Source organism: Salvelinus alpinus, chromosome 1, assembly GCF_045679555.1.
Source record: "Salvelinus alpinus chromosome 1, SLU_Salpinus.1, whole genome shotgun sequence".
Lineage (NCBI taxonomy): Eukaryota > Metazoa > Chordata > Actinopteri > Salmoniformes > Salmonidae > Salvelinus > Salvelinus alpinus.
In genome coordinates this window covers 117712418-117728286 of record NC_092086.1, presented here as the reverse complement: position 1 = coordinate 117728286, position 15869 = coordinate 117712418, and the positions used below count along the sequence as shown (strand labels likewise).

At 43.8% G+C, this 15869-nt stretch overlaps 1 protein-coding gene across 1 annotated transcript in view; it reads left to right on the top strand.

The window, feature by feature from the left end:
• LOC139539684 (glutamate receptor ionotropic, NMDA 3A-like) overlaps positions 1-15869 on the top strand; it is a 95032-nt gene that overhangs the window by 35344 nt on the left and 43819 nt on the right. The window contains exons 3-4 of the mRNA XM_071342862.1: positions 8264-8459; positions 9215-10069. Coding sequence (XP_071198963.1) covers positions 8264-8459; positions 9215-10069 — 1051 coding nt within the window. The remainder of the gene's footprint in view (positions 1-8263; positions 8460-9214; positions 10070-15869) is intronic.

Below are 15869 nucleotides of genomic sequence, written 5' to 3'. Positions count from 1 at the left end.
ACATTCTGCTATCTGCAGTGTTTCTTAACATTATGCTATCTGCAGTGTTTCTTAACATTCTGCTATCTGCAGTGTTTCTTAACATTCTGCTATCTGCAGTGTTCCTTAACATTCTGCTATCTGCAGTGTTTCTTAACATTCTGCTATCTGCAGTGTTTCTTAACATTCTGCTATCTACAGTGTTTCTTCACATTCTGCTATCTGCAGTGTTTCTTAACATTATGCTATCTGCAGTGTTTCTTAACATTCTGCTATCTGCAGTGTTTCTTAACATTCTGCTATCTGCAGTGTTTCTTAACATTCTGCTATATGCAGTGTTTCTTAACATTCTGCTATCTGCAGTGTTTCTTAACATTCTTCTATCTGCAGTGTTTCTTAACATTCTGCTATCTGCAGTGTTTCTTAATATTCTGCTATCTGCAGTGTTTCTTAACATTCTGCTATCTACAGTGTTTCTTAACATTCTGCTATCTGCAGTGTTTCTTAACATTATGCTATCTGCAGTGTTTCTTAACATTATGCTATCTGCAGTGTTTCTTAACATTCTGCTCTCTGCAGTGTTTCTTAACATTCTGCTATCTGCTTAACATTCTGCTATCTACAGTGTTTCTTCACATTCTGCTCTCTGCAGTGTTTCTTAACATTCTGCTATCTACAGTGTTTCTTAACATTCTGCTCTCTGCAGTGTTTCTTAACATTCTGCTATCTACAGTGTTTCTTAACATTCTGCTCTCTGCAGTGTTTCTTAACATTCTGCTCTCTGCAGTGTTTCTTAACATTCTGCTCTCTGCAGTGTTTCTTAACATTCTGCTATCTGCAGTGTTTCTTAACATTCTGCTATCTACAGTGTTTCTTAACATTCTGCTATCTACAGTGTTTCTTAACATTCTGCTCTCTGCAGTGTTTCTTAACATTCTGCTATCTGCAGTGTTTCTAAACGTTCTGCTCTCTGCAGTGTTTCTTAACATTCTGCTATCTGCAGTGTTTCTTAACATTCTGCTATCTGCAGTGTTTCTTAACATTCTGCTATCTACAGTGTTTCTTAACATTCTGCTATCTGCAGTGTTTCTTGACATTCTGCTATCTGCAGTGTTTCTTAACATTATGCTATCTGCAGTGTTTCTTAACATTCTGCTCTCTGCAGTGTTTCTTAACATTCTGCTCTCTGCAGTGTTTCTTAACATTATGATATCTGCAGTTTCTAAACATTCTGTTTCTTAACATTCTGCTCTCTGCAGTGTTTCTTAACATTCTGCTATCTGCAGTGTTTCTAAACATTCTGCTCTCTGCAGTGTTTCTTAACATTCTGCTCTCTGCAGTGTTTCTTAACATTCTGCTATCTGCAGTGTTTCTAAACATTCTGCTCTCTACAGTGTTTCTTCACATTCTGCTATCTGCAGTGTTTCTAAACATTCTGCTCTCTGCAGTGTTTCTTAATATTTTGCCATCTGCAGTGTTTCTTAACATTCTGCTATCTGCAGTGTTTCTTAACATTCTGCTCTCTGCAGTGTTTCTTAACATTCTGCCTCGCAGTTCTACAGTGCTTGTTCTTAACATTCTGCTCTCTGCAGTGTTTCTTAACATTCTGCTCTCTGCAGTGCCTCTGCTATGCTTAACATTCTGCTATCTACAGTGTTTCTTAACATTCTGCTCTCTGCAGTGTTTCTTAACATTCTGCTATCTACAGTGTTTCTTAACATTCTGCTCTCTGCAGTGTTTCTTAACATTCTGCTCTCTGCAGTGTTTCTTAACATTCTGCTATCTGCAGTGTTTCTTAACATTCTGCTATCTACAGTGTTTCTTAACATTCTGCTATCTGCAGTGTTTCTTAACATTCTGCTATCTACAGTGTTTCTTAACATTCTGCTATCTGCAGTGTTTCTTAACATTCTGCTATCTGCAGTGTTTCTTAACATTCTGCTATCTGCAGTGTTTCTTAACATTCTGCTCTCTGCAGTGTTTCTTAACATTCTGCTATATGCAGTGTTTCTTAACATTCTGCTATCTGCAGTGTTTCTTAACATTCTGCTCACTGCAGTGTTTCTTAACATTCTGCTATCTGCAGTGTTTCTTAACATTCTGCTCACTGCAGTGTTTCTTAACATTCTGCTCTCTGCAGTGTTTCTTAACATTCTGCTCTCTGCAGTGTTTCTTAACATTCTGCTATCTGCAGTGTTTCTAAACATTCTGCTATCTGCTTAACATTCTGCTCTCTGCAGTGTTTCTTAACATTCTGCTATCTGCAGTGTTTCTAAACATTCTGCTCTCTGCAGTGTTTCTTAATATTCTGCTATCTGCAGTGTTTCTTAACATTCTGCTATCTGCAGTGTTTCTAAACATTCTGCTCTCTACAGTGTTTCTTCACATTCTGCTATCTGCAGTGTTTCTAAACATTCTGCTCTCTGCAGTGTTTCTTAATATTTTGCCATCTGCAGTGTTTCTTAACATTCTGCTATCTGCAGTGTTTCTTAACATTCTGCTCTCTGCAGTGTTTCTTAACATTCTGCTCTCTGCAGTGTTTCTAAACATTCTGCTCTCTGCTGTGTTTCTTAATATTCTGCTATCTGCAGTGTTTCTTAACATTCTGCTATCTGCAGTGTTTCTTAACATTCTGCTCTCTGCAGTGTTTCTTAACATTCTGCTCTCTGCAGTGTTTCTTAACATTCTGCTATCTACAGTGTTTCTTAATATTCTGCTATCTGCAGTGTTTCTTAACATTCTGCTCTCTGCAGTGTTTCTTAACATTCTGCTATCTACAGTGTTTCTTAATATTCTGCTCTCTGCAGTGTTTCTTAACATTCTGCTTTCTGCTTAACATTCTGCTTTCTACAGTGTTTCTTCACATTCTGCTCTCTGCAGTGTTTCTTAACATTCTGCTATCTACAGTGTTTCTTAACATTCTGCTCTCTGCAGTGTTTCTTAACATTCTGATATCTGCAGTGTTTCTTAACATTCTGCTCTCTGCAGTGTTTCTTAACATTCTGCTATCTGCAGTGTTTCTAAACATTCTGCTCTCTGCAGTGTTTCTTAACATTCTGCTCTCTGCAGTGTTTCTTAACATTCTGCTCTCTGCAGTGTTTCTAAACATTCTGCTATCTGCAGTGTTTCTTAACATTCTGCTATCTGCAGTGTTTCTTAACATTCTGCTATCTACAGTGTTTCTTAACATTCTGCTATCTGCAGTGTTTCTAAACGTTCTGCTCTCTGCAGTGTTTCTTAACATTATGCTATCTGCAGTGTTTCTTAACATTCTGCTCTCTGCAGTGTTTCTTAACATTCTGCTATCTGCAGTGTTTCTTAACATTCTGCTATCTGCAGTGTTTCTTAACATTATGCTATCTGCAGTGTTTCTTAACAATCTGCTCTCTGCAGTGTTTCTTAACATTCTGCTATCTGCAGTGTTTCTTAACATTCTGCTATCTGCAGTGTTTCTTAACATTATGCTATCTGCAGTGTTTCTTAACATTCTGCTCTCTGCAGTGTTTCTTAACATTCTGCTATCTGCAGTGTTTCTTAACATTCTGCTATCTGCAGTGTTTCTTAACATTCTGCTATCTACAGTGTTTCTTAACATTCTGCTATCTGCAGTGTTTCTTTACATTCTGCTATCTGCAGTGTTTCTTAACATTATGCTATCTGCAGTGTTTCTTAACATTCTGCTCTCTGCAGTGTTTCTTAACATTCTGCTCTCTGCAGTGTTTCTTAACATTCTGATATCTGCAGTGTTTCTTAACATTCTGCTCTCTGCAGTGTTTCTTAACATTCTGCTATCTGCAGTGTTTCTAAACATTCTGCTCTCTGCAGTGTTTCTTAACATTCTGCTCTCTGCAGTGTTTCTTAACATTCTGCTATCTGCTTAACATTCTGCTATCTACAGTGTTTCTTCACATTCTGCTCTCTGCAGTGTTTCTTAACATTCTGCTATCTACAGTGTTTCTTAACATTCTGCTCTCTGCAGTGTTTCTTAACATTCTGCTATCTACAGTGTTTCTTAACATTCTGCTATCTGCAGTGTTTCTTAACATTCTGCTATCTACAGTGTTTCTTAACATTCTGCTATCTGCAGTGTTTCTTAACATTCTGCTATCTACAGTGTTTCTTAACATTCTGCTATCTGCAGTGTTTCTTAACATTCTGCTATCTGCAGTGTTTCTTAACATTCTGCTATCTGCAGTGTTTCTTAACATTCTGCTCTCTGCAGTGTTTCTTAACATTCTGCTATATGCAGTGTTTCTTAACATTCTGCTATCTGCAGTGTTTCTAAACGTTCTGCTCTCTGCAGTGTTTCTTAACATTCTGCTATCTGCAGTGTTTCTTAACATTCTGCTATCTGCAGTGTTTCTTAACATTCTGCTATCTACAGTGTTTCTTAACATTCTGCTATCTGCAGTGTTTCTTAACATTCTGCTATCTGCAGTGTTTCTTAACATTATGCTATCTGCAGTGTTTCTTAACATTCTGCTCTCTGCAGTGTTTCTTAACATTCTGCTCTCTGCAGTGTTTCTTAACATTCTGATATCTGCAGTGTTTCTTAACATTCTGCTCTCTGCAGTGTTTCTTAACATTCTGCTATCTGCAGTGTTTCTAAACATTCTGCTCTCTGCAGTGTTTCTTAACATTCTGCTCTCTGCAGTGTTTCTTAACATTCTGCTATCTGCTTAACATTCTGCTATCTACAGTGTTTCTTCACATTCTGCTCTCTGCAGTGTTTCTTAACATTCTGCTATCTACAGTGTTTCTTAACATTCTGCTCTCTGCAGTGTTTCTTAACATTCTGCTATCTACAGTGTTTCTTAACATTCTGCTCTCTGCAGTGTTTCTTAACATTCTGCTATCTACAGTGTTTCTTAACATTCTGCTTTCTGCAGTGTTTCTTAACATTCTGATATCTGCAGTGTTTCTTAACATTCTGCTATCTGCAGTGTTTCTTAACATTCTGCTATCTGCAGTGTTTCTAAACATTCTGCTCTCTGCAGTGTTTCTTAACATTCTGCTCTCTGCAGTGTTTCTTAACATTCTGCTATCTGCTTAACATTCTGCTATCTACAGTGTTTCTTCACATTCTGCTCTCTGCAGTGTTTCTTAACATTCTGCTATCTACAGTGTTTCTTAACATTCTGCTCTCTGCAGTGTTTCTTAACATTCTGCTATCTGCAGTGTTTCTAAACGTTCTGCTATCTACAGTGTTTCTTAACATTCTTCTATCTGCAGTGTTTCTTAACATTCTGCTATCTACAGTGTTTCTTAACATTCTTCTATCTGCAGTGATTCTTAACATTCTGCTATCTACAGTGTTTCTTAACATTCTGCTCTCTGCAGTGTTTCTTAACATTCTGCTATCTACAGTGTTTCTTAACATTCTGCTATCTGCAGTGTTTCTTAACATTCTGCTATCTACAGTGTTTCTTAACATTCTGCTATCTGCAGTGTTTCTTAACATTCTGCTATCTACAGTGTTTCTTAACATTCTGCTATTTGCAGTGTTTCTTAACATTCTGCTATCTGCAGTGTTTCTTAACATTCTGCTATCTGCAGTGTTTCTTAACATTCTGCTCTCTGCAGTGTTTCTTAACATTCTGCTATATGCAGTGTTTCTTAACATTCTGCTATCTGCAGTGTTTCTTAACATTCTGCTCACTGCAGTGTTTCTTAACATTCTGCTCTCTGCAGTGTTTCTTAACATTCTGCTCTCTGCAGTGTTTCTTAACATTCTGCTCTCTGCAGTGTTTCTTAACATTCTGCTATCTGCAGTGTTTCTTAACATTCTGTGATCTGCAGTGTTTCTTAACATTCTGCTATCTGCAGTGTTTCTTAACATTCTGCTATCTGCAGTGTTTCTTAACATTCTGCTATCTGCAGTGTTTCTTAACATTCTGCTATCTGCAGTGTTTCTTAACATTCTGCTCTCTGCAGTGTTTCTTAACATTCTGCTCTCTGCAGTGTTTCTTAACATTCTGCTATCTGCAGTGTTTCTTAACATTCTGCTCACTGCAGTGTTTCTTAACATTCTGCTCTCTGCAGTGTTTCTTAACATTCTGCTCTCTGCAGTGTTTCTTAACATTCTGCTCTCTGCAGTGTTTCTTAACATTCTGCTATCTGCAGTGTTTCTTAACATTCTGTGATCTGCAGTGTTTCTTAACATTCTGCTATCTGCAGTGTTTCTTAATATTCTGCCATCTCCAGTGTTTCTTAACATTCTGCTATCTGCAGTGTTTCTTAACATTCTGCTATCTGCAGTGTTTCTTAACATTCTGCTCTCTGCAGTGTTTCTTAACATTCTGCTCTCTGCAGTGTTTCTTAACATTCTGCTATCTACAGTGTTTCTTAACATTCTGCTATCTGCAGTGTTTCTTAACATTCTGCTCTCTGCAGTGTTTCTTAACATTCTGCTATCTGCAGTGTTTCTTAACATTCTGCTATCTGCAGTGTTTCTTAACATTCTGCTATCTGCAGTGTTTCTTAACATTCTGCTATCTGCAGTGTTTCTTAACATTCTGCTATCTGCAGTGTTTCTTAACATTCTGCTCTCTGCAGTGTTTCTTAACATTCTGCTATCTGCAGTGTTTCTTAACATTCTGCTATCTGCAGTGTTTCTTAACATTCTGCTATCTGCAGTGTTTCTTAACATTCTGCTATCTGCAGTGTTTCTTAACATTCTGCTATCTGCAGTGTTTCTTAACATTCTGCTATCTGCAGTGTTTCTTAACATTCTGCTCTCTGCAGTGTTTCTTAACATTCTGCTATCTGCAGTGTTTCTTAACATTCTGCTATCTGCAGTGTTTCTAAACGTTCTGCTATCTACAGTGTTTCTTAACATTCTGCTATCTGCAGTGTTTCTTAACATTCTGCTATCTGCAGTGTTTCTTAACATTCTGCTATCTGCAGTGTTTCTTAACATTCTGCTATCTGCAGTGTTTCTTAACATTCTGCTATCTGCAGTGTTTCTTAACATTCTGCTATCTGCAGTGTTTCTTAACATTCTGCTATCTGCAGTGTTTCTTAACATTCTGCTATCTGCAGTGTTTCTAAACATTCTGCTCTCTGCAGGTTTTCTTAACATTCTGCTATCTGCAGTGTGTCTTAACATTCTGCTCTCTGCAGTGTTCCTTCCTGACAGATTTTGACCCGTGTCAGACTTCTGTCTTCCCTGTGGTCTGAGGAGATTTAGGCTGTAGTAGCCAGCACAACACACACACACACACACACACACACACACACACACACACACACACACACACACACACACACACACACACACACACACACACACACACACACACACACACACACACACACACACACACACCATCTGGTCACTTCAACAGCGCAGTTTGCCATAAAAGTAAAATAAAAGCACAGTTTGCAGGAGAACAATGAAATAGGAACCGTTTATCCTTAAGGAAAGGTCTTCCAGCTCACACACAGCTGGCTGTAGCGCCTGCTGTCTGTATCATCAGCGTGCTAGATCCCCTTATTATCTCAGATCTGGAGCACGTTTGACCGCCTGCTGGTTCTGTTTGACCAGATCCAACCCTGTCCTTGCCCATCCTGGCATGGGCTCAGGCCTTGTCAAACTGTCAAATGGGCACCGAACGAACCTGTCTTGTCCCGTGTTAGAGCTCATCACAGTAGCTAGGCTTATCTTTACACCTATCTTTAAACCTGACACTAACCCTAACCTGACATTAACCTAACCTGACATTAACCTAACCTGACATTAACCCTAACCTGACATTACTCTAACCTGACATTAACCCTAACCTGACACTAACCCTAACCTGGCATTACTCTAACCTGACATTACCCTAACCTGACATTAACCTAACCTGACATTGCTCTAACCTGACATTAACCTAACCTGACATTGCTCTAACCTGACATTAACCTTAACCTGACATTACTCTAACCTGACATGAACCCTAACCTGACATTACTCTAACCTGACATTAACCTTAACCTGACATTACTCTAACCTGACATGAACCCTAATCTGACATGAACCTTAACCTGACATTAACCTTAACCTGACATTACTCTAACCTGACATTACTCTAACCTGACATTAACCTAACCTGACATTAACCCTAACCTGACATTACTCTAACCTGACATTACTCTAACCTGACATTAACCCGAACCTGACATTACTCTAACCTGACATTACCCTAATCTGACATTACTCTAACCTGACACTTACATCAGAATAATCTGAGTGGTTTTATGTGCTGGACTATCCCTAACCTGCCCCCCCCCCCCCCTGCAGGTTTCTGTCCAACACATCATTTGACGGTCTGAGTGGTTTCATCTCGTCCCAGGAGGAGACTGTGATCTCCTCAGAGAGCCATCACTTCATCTGGTCCCTGCAACACGACCCCATAGGGAACCCAATGTGGACCAGGCTGGGCCGATGGAAGCATGACAGGGTGCTCATGGACTACACTGCCTGGACCAACAAACAGGTGACCAACATGTCTGTGTCATCATAACGTTGTAGCCTGAGTACCAGTGTTTGTGCTATCATTCCACTTCTTGCAATGTCTTTACTTATGCCAAACATGTTGATACTGCTAATGCTACTACTATATTGTCTTCCTCCACCTCCCTCATTCTTTCTCTCTCTCACACCCTCCTCCCTGTCTCCTTCCTTCCTTCCTTCTCTCTCTCTATCTCTCTCTCTCTCGCCCACCCTCCCTGTCTCCTTCCTTCCTTCTCTCTCTCTCCCTCTCTGTCACCTTCTCTCTCTCACACCCTCCCTGTCTCCTTCCTTCTCTCTCTCTCTCTCTCTCTCTCTCTCTCTCTCTCTCTCTCTCTCTCTCTCACACCCTCCCTGTCTCCTTCCTGTTCTCTCTCTCTCTCTCTCTCCCTCCCTGTCACCTTCTCTCTCTCACACCCTCCCTGTCTCCTTCCTTCTCTCTCTCTCTCTCTCTCACACCCCCCCTGTCTCCTTCCTTCTCTCTCGCTCTCTCTCTCTCTCTATCACACCCTCCCTGTCTCCTTTTCTCTCTCTCTCTCTCTCTCCCTCTCTCCCACCCTCCCTGTCTCCTTCCTTCCTTTTCTCTCTCTCACACCCTCCCTGTCTCCTTCCTTCCTTTTCTCTCTCTCTGACACCCTCTCTCTCTCTCTCTCTCTCTCTCCCCCTCCGTCTCTCTCTCTCTCTCTCTCTGTCTCTCTGTCTCTCTCCCTTATGGACTGTGCTGCCTGGTCTAACAATCAGATATCCCACCAGAGAGGGGACTGGCGGCACCCGTCGCGGCTCCACCTGCGGGTGGTGACGTTAGTGGAGCACCCCTTCGTCTTCACCCGGGAGGTGGATGAGGACGGTCTCTGTCCCGCTGGTCAGCTCTGCCTGAACCCCCTCACCAACAACACAGCCCTGCTCCAGTCCCTCTTCCTCCAGATGCGGGGGCCTAACGACAGCATTCCCATGGAGTATAAGAAGTGTTGCTACGGCTACTGCGTCGATCTACTGGAGAAACTAGCGGAGGACATGGGGTTCGACTTCGACCTGTATATTGTAGGCGACGGCAAGTACGGTGGGTTTAAGAACGGACGCTGGACGGGGCTGGTGGGGGATCTTCTCAGCGGAGCGGCCCACTTGGCGGTCACATCCTTCAGTATAAACTCGGCCCGGAGCAGGGTTATAGACTTCACCTCCCCGTTCTTCTCCACCTCTCTGGGCATCTTGGTACGGACCCGGGACACGGCCGCGCCCATCGGGGCCTTCATGTGGCCCCTGCACTGGTCCATGTGGCTGGGGATATTCGTCTCGCTACACGTTACTGCCGTATTCCTGACCATCTACGAGTGGAACAGCCCGTTTGGGATGACGCCGCGAGGCAGGAACAGAGATAAGGTGTTCTCCTTCTCCTCGGCTCTGAACGTCTGCTATGCCATCCTGTTCGGCCGTACAGCTGCCATTAAACCTCCGAAGTGCTGGACGGGGCGGTTCCTCATGAATCTCTGGGCTATCTTCTGCCTGTTCTGTCTGTCCACCTACACAGCCAATCTGGCCGCCGTCATGGTGGGGGAGAAAACCTTCGAGCAACTCTCAGGAATACACGATCCTAAGGTAAGGACTACTCAGCTGAATTAACACCTATAAAATATGGGATAAAAATGAATGGTATGTAGATGAGTACTACATGCATAAATAGTTCCTCATTTGTGATTTTGTGACTGATTGGTGAGTATGGAAAGATGCTTTCATAGGGTCTTGTGGAGCTGAGGGGAGACCAGTACAGCTAATACAGGACTAGTACAGCTAATACAGGACTGAGGGGAGACTAGTACAGCTAATACAGGACTGAGGGGAGACCAGTACAGCTAATACAGGACTAGTACAGCTAATACAGGACTGAGGGGAGACCAGTACAGCTAATACAGGACTAGTACAGCTAATACAGGACTGAGGGGAGACCAGTACAGCTAATACAGGACTAGTACAGCTAATACAGGACTGAGGGGAGACCAGTACAGCTAATACAGGACTGAGGGGAGACTAGTACAGCTAATACAGGACTGAGGGGAGACCAGTACAGCTAATACAGGACCAGTACAGCTAATACAGGACTAGTACAGCTAATACAGGGCTGAGGGGAGACTAGTACAGCTAATACAGGACTGAGGGGAGACCAGTACAGCTAATACAGGACTAGTACAGCTAATACAGGACTGAGGGGAGACCAGTACAGCTAATACAGGACTGAGGGGAGACTAGTACAGCTAATACAGGACTGAGGGGAGACTAGTACAGCTAATACAGGGCTGAGGGGAGACTAGTACAGCTAATACAGGGCTGAGGGGAGACTAGTACAGCTAATACAGGACTGAGGGGAGACTAGTACAGCTAATACAGGACCAGTACAGCTAATACAGGACTGAGGGGAGACTAGTACAGCTAATACAGGACTGAGGGGAGACTAGTACAGCTAATACAGGACTGAGGGGAGACTAGTACAGCTAATACAGGACTGAGGGGAGACTAGTACAGCTAATACAGGACTGAGGGGAGACCAGTACAGCTAATACAGGACTGAGGGGAGACCAGTACAGCTAATACAGGACTGAGGGGAGACTAGTACAGCTAATACAGGACTGAGGGGAGACTAGTACAGCTAATACAGGGCTGAGGGGAGACTAGTACAGCTAATACAGGGCTGAGGGGAGACTAGTACAGCTAATACAGGACTGAGGGGAGACTAGTACAGCTAATACAGGACCAGTACAGCTAATACAGGACTGAGGGGAGACTAGTACAGCTAATACAGGACTGAGGGGAGACTAGTACAGCTAATACAGGGCTGAGGGGAGACTAGTACAGCTAATACAGGACTGAGGGGAGACTAGTACAGCTAATACAGGACCAGTACAGCTAATACAGGACTGAGGGGAGACCAGTACAGCTAATACAGGACTGAGGGGAGACTAGTACAGCTAATACAGGACTGAGGAGAGACCAGTACAGCTAATACAGGACTAGTACAGCTAATACAGGACTGAGGGGAGACCAGTACAGCTAATACAGGACTGAGGGGAGACTAGTACAGCTAATACAGGACTGAGGGGAGACTAGTACAGCTAATACAGGACTGAGGGGAGACTAGTACAGCTAATACAGGACTGAGGGGAGACTAGTACAGCTAATACAGGACTGAGGGGAGACCAGTACAGCTAATACAGGACTGAGGGGAGACTAGTACAGCTAATACAGGACTGAGGGGAGACTAGTACAGCTAATACAGGACTGAGGGGAGACTAGTACAGCTAATACAGGACTGAGGGGAGACTAGTACAGCTAATACAGGACTGAGGGGAGACCAGTACAGCTAATACAGGACTGAGGGGAGACTAGTACAGCTAATACAGGACTGAGGGGAGACTAGTACAGCTAATACAGGACTGAGGGGAGACCAGTACAGCTAATACAGGACTGAGGGGAGACTAGTACAGCTAATACAGGGCTGAGGGGAGACTAGTACAGCTAATACAGGACTGAGGGGAGACTAGTACAGCTAATACAGGGCTGAGGGGAGACCAGTACAGCTAATACAGGACTGAGGGGAGACTAGTACAGCTAGTACAGGACTGAGGGGAGACTAGTACAGCTAATACAGGGCTGAGGGGAGACTAGTACAGCTAATACAGGACTAGTACAGCTAATACAGGGCTGAGGGGAGACTAGTACAGCTAATACAGGACCAGTACAGCTAATACAGGACTGAGGGGAGACTAGTACAGCTAATACAGGACTGAGGGGAGACTAGTACAGCTAATACAGGACTAGTACAGCTAATACAGGGCTGAGGGGAGACTAGTACAGCTAATACAGGACTGAGGGGAGACTAGTACAGCTAATACAGGGCTGAGGGGAGACTAGTACAGCTAATACAGGACTGAGGGGAGACTAGTACAGCTAATACAGGACTAGTACAGCTAATACAGGGCTGAGGGGAGACTAGTACAGCTAATACAGGACTGAGGGGAGACTAGTACAGCTAATACAGGGCTGAGGGGAGACTAGTACAGCTAATACAGGACTGAGGGGAGACTAGTACAGCTAATACAGGACTGAGGGGAGACTAGTACAGCTAATACAGGACTAGTACAGCTAATACAGGGCTGAGGGGAGACCAGTACAGCTAATACAGGGCTGAGGGGAGACTAGTACAGCTAATACAGGACTGAGGGGAGACTAGTACAGCTAATACAGGACTAGTACAGCTAATACAGGACTGAGGGGAGACTAGTACAGCTAATACAGGACTGAGGGGAGACCAGTACAGCTAATATAGGGCTGAGGGGAGACCAGTACAGCTAATACAGGGCTGAGGGGAGACTAGTACAGCTAATACAGGACTAGTACAGCTAATACAGGGCTGAGGGGAGACTAGTACAGCTAATACAGGACTAGTACAGCTCATACAGGGCTGAGGGGAGACTAGTACAGCTAATACAGGGCTGAGGGGAGACTAGTACAGCTAATACAGGACTGAGGGGAGACTAGTACAGCTAATACAGGACTAGTACAGCTAATACAGGGCTGAGGGGAGACTAGTACAGCTAATACAGGACTGAGGGGAGACTAGTACAGCTAATACAGGGCTGAGGGGAGACTAGTACAGCTAATACAGGACTAGTACAGCTAATACAGGACTGAGGGGAGACTAGTACAGCTAATACAGGACTGAGGGGAGACTAGTACAGCTAATACAGGACTAGTACAGCTAATACAGGGCTGAGGGGAGACCAGTACAGCTAATACAGGGCTGAGGGGAGACTAGTACAGCTAATACAGGACTGAGGGGAGACTAGTACAGCTAATACAGGACTAGTACAGCTAATACAGGACTGAGGGGAGACTAGTACAGCTAATACAGGACTGAGGGGAGACCAGTACAGCTAATATAGGGCTGAGGGGAGACCAGTACAGCTAATACAGGGCTGAGGGGAGACTAGTAGAGCTAATACAGGACTAGTACAGCTAATACAGGGCTGAGGGGAGACTAGTACAGCTAATACAGGGCTGAGGGGAGACTAGTACAGCTAATACAGGACTAGTACAGCTAATACAGGGCTGAGGGGAGACTAGTACAGCTAATACAGGGCTGAGGGGAGACTAGTACAGCTAATACAGGACTGAGGGGAGACTAATACAGCTAATACAGGACTGAGGGGAGACTAGTACAGCTAATACAGGACCAGTACAGCTAATACAGGACTGAGGGGAGACTAGTACAGCTAATACAGGACTGAGGGGAGACTAGTACAGCTAATACAGGACTGAGGGGAGACCAGTACAGCTAATACAGGACTGAGGGGAGACCAGTACAGCTAATACAGGACTGAGGGGAGACTAGTACAGCTAATACAGGGCTGAGGGGAGACTAGTACAGCTAATACAGGACTGAGGGGAGACTAGTACAGCTAATACAGGACTGAGGGGAGACTAGTACAGCTAATACAGGGCTGAGGGGAGACTAGTACAGCTAATACAGGACTAGTACAGCTAATACAGGACTGAGGGGAGACTAGTACAGCTAATACAGGACTGAGGGGAGACTAGTACAGCTAATACAGGACTGAGGGGAGACTAGTACAGCTAATACAGGACTAGTACAGCTAATACAGGGCTGAGGGGAGACTAGTACAGCTAATACAGGGCTGAGGGGAGACTAGTACAGCTAATACAGGACTGAGGGGAGACCAGTACAGCTAATACAGGGCTGAGGGGAGACTAGTACAGCTAATACAGGACTGAGGGGAGACCAGTACAGCTAATACAGGACTGAGGGGAGACTAGTACAGCTAATACAGGGCTGAGGGGAGACTAGTACAGCTAATACAGGACTAGTACAGCTAATACAGGACTGAGGGGAGACTAGTACAGCTAATACAGGACTGAGGGGAGACTAGTACAGCTAATACAGGACTGAGGGGAGACTAGTACAGCTAATACAGGACTGAGGGGAGACTAGTACAGCTAATACAGGACTAGTAAAGGCCCAGTGCACTACTTTAGTGAAAAAATACAATTTTCAACAACAACAATAAATAATTGTATTAATATTTTCGAGAATGTACCAGTATGAGAGGTGCTGCAGCTCTCTCAGCACCCGTTCTTCCCAAGGCTATGGTAACATGTACCAGGGTGAAAGTGGGTTTGAGTCCGACCTCCTGCTATTCTAGCACACCCCCTCCTCTGATATGTCCCGTCAGTCTTTCACCGTCCTGTCTAAACAATATTAAAGCAGTGGGACAACCCAACACCCTTCTTAAAAAATAAAAATATATAATCACAGTTTAGTTTGAAGTGCACTAGTACAGTGAAGCCTTTTTCTAGCTTTTTCCCAACAACACAGTAATCAATATCAGTAGTAATATAAAACAAAAAGGTCAGATAGGAAAACACCACTAATAAGAAATAAAAAGAACACCAGACAGTAAGTTTAGATTTAGGTTTGGGAGAGCTCTGTAACTGTTCCAGGAGGTAGGAGAGCTCTGTAACAGTTCCAGGAGGAAGGAGAGCTCTGTAACCGTTCCAGGAGGTAGGAGAGCTCTGTAACTGTTCCAGCAGGTAATATATACCACACTAACAGTTCCAGGAGGTAGGAGAGCTCTGTAACAGTTCCAGGAGGTAGGAGAGCTCTGTAACTGTTCCAGGAGGTAGGAGAGCTCTGTAACCGTTCCAGGAGGTAGGAGAGCTCTGTAACTGTTCCAGGAGGTACCAGAGCTCTGTAACCGTTCCAGGAGATAGCAGAGCTCTGTAACCCTTCCAGGAGGTAGGAGAGCTCTGTAACCGTTCCAGGAGGTAGGAGAGCTCTGTAACTGTTCCAGGAGGTAGCAGAGCTCTGTAACCTTTCCAGGAGGTAGGAGAGCTCTGTAACCGTTCCAGGAGGTAGGAGAGCTCTGTAACTGTTCCAGGAGGTAGCAGAGCTCTGTAACCTTTCCAGGAGGTAGGAGAGCTCTGTAACCGTTCCAGGAGGAAGGAGAGCTCTGTAACAGTTCCAGGAGGTAGGAGAGCTCTGTAACCGTTCCAGGATGTAGGAGAGCTCTGTAACGTCCCAGGAGGTAGTAGAGCTCTGTAACCGTTCCAGGAGGTAGGAGAGCTCTGTAACCGTTCCAGGAGATAATAGACCACAGTAACAGTTCCAGGAGATAATAGACCACAGTAACAGTTACAAGAGGTAAGAGACCACAGTAACAGTTCCAGGAGGTTAGAGACCACAATAACAGCTACCATAGGTAAGAGACCACAGTAACAGTTACAAGAGGTCAGAGACCACAGTAACAGTTACAGGAGGTATTAGACCACAGTAACAGTTACAGGATGTACTAGACCACAGTAACAGTTACAGGAGGTATTTGACCAC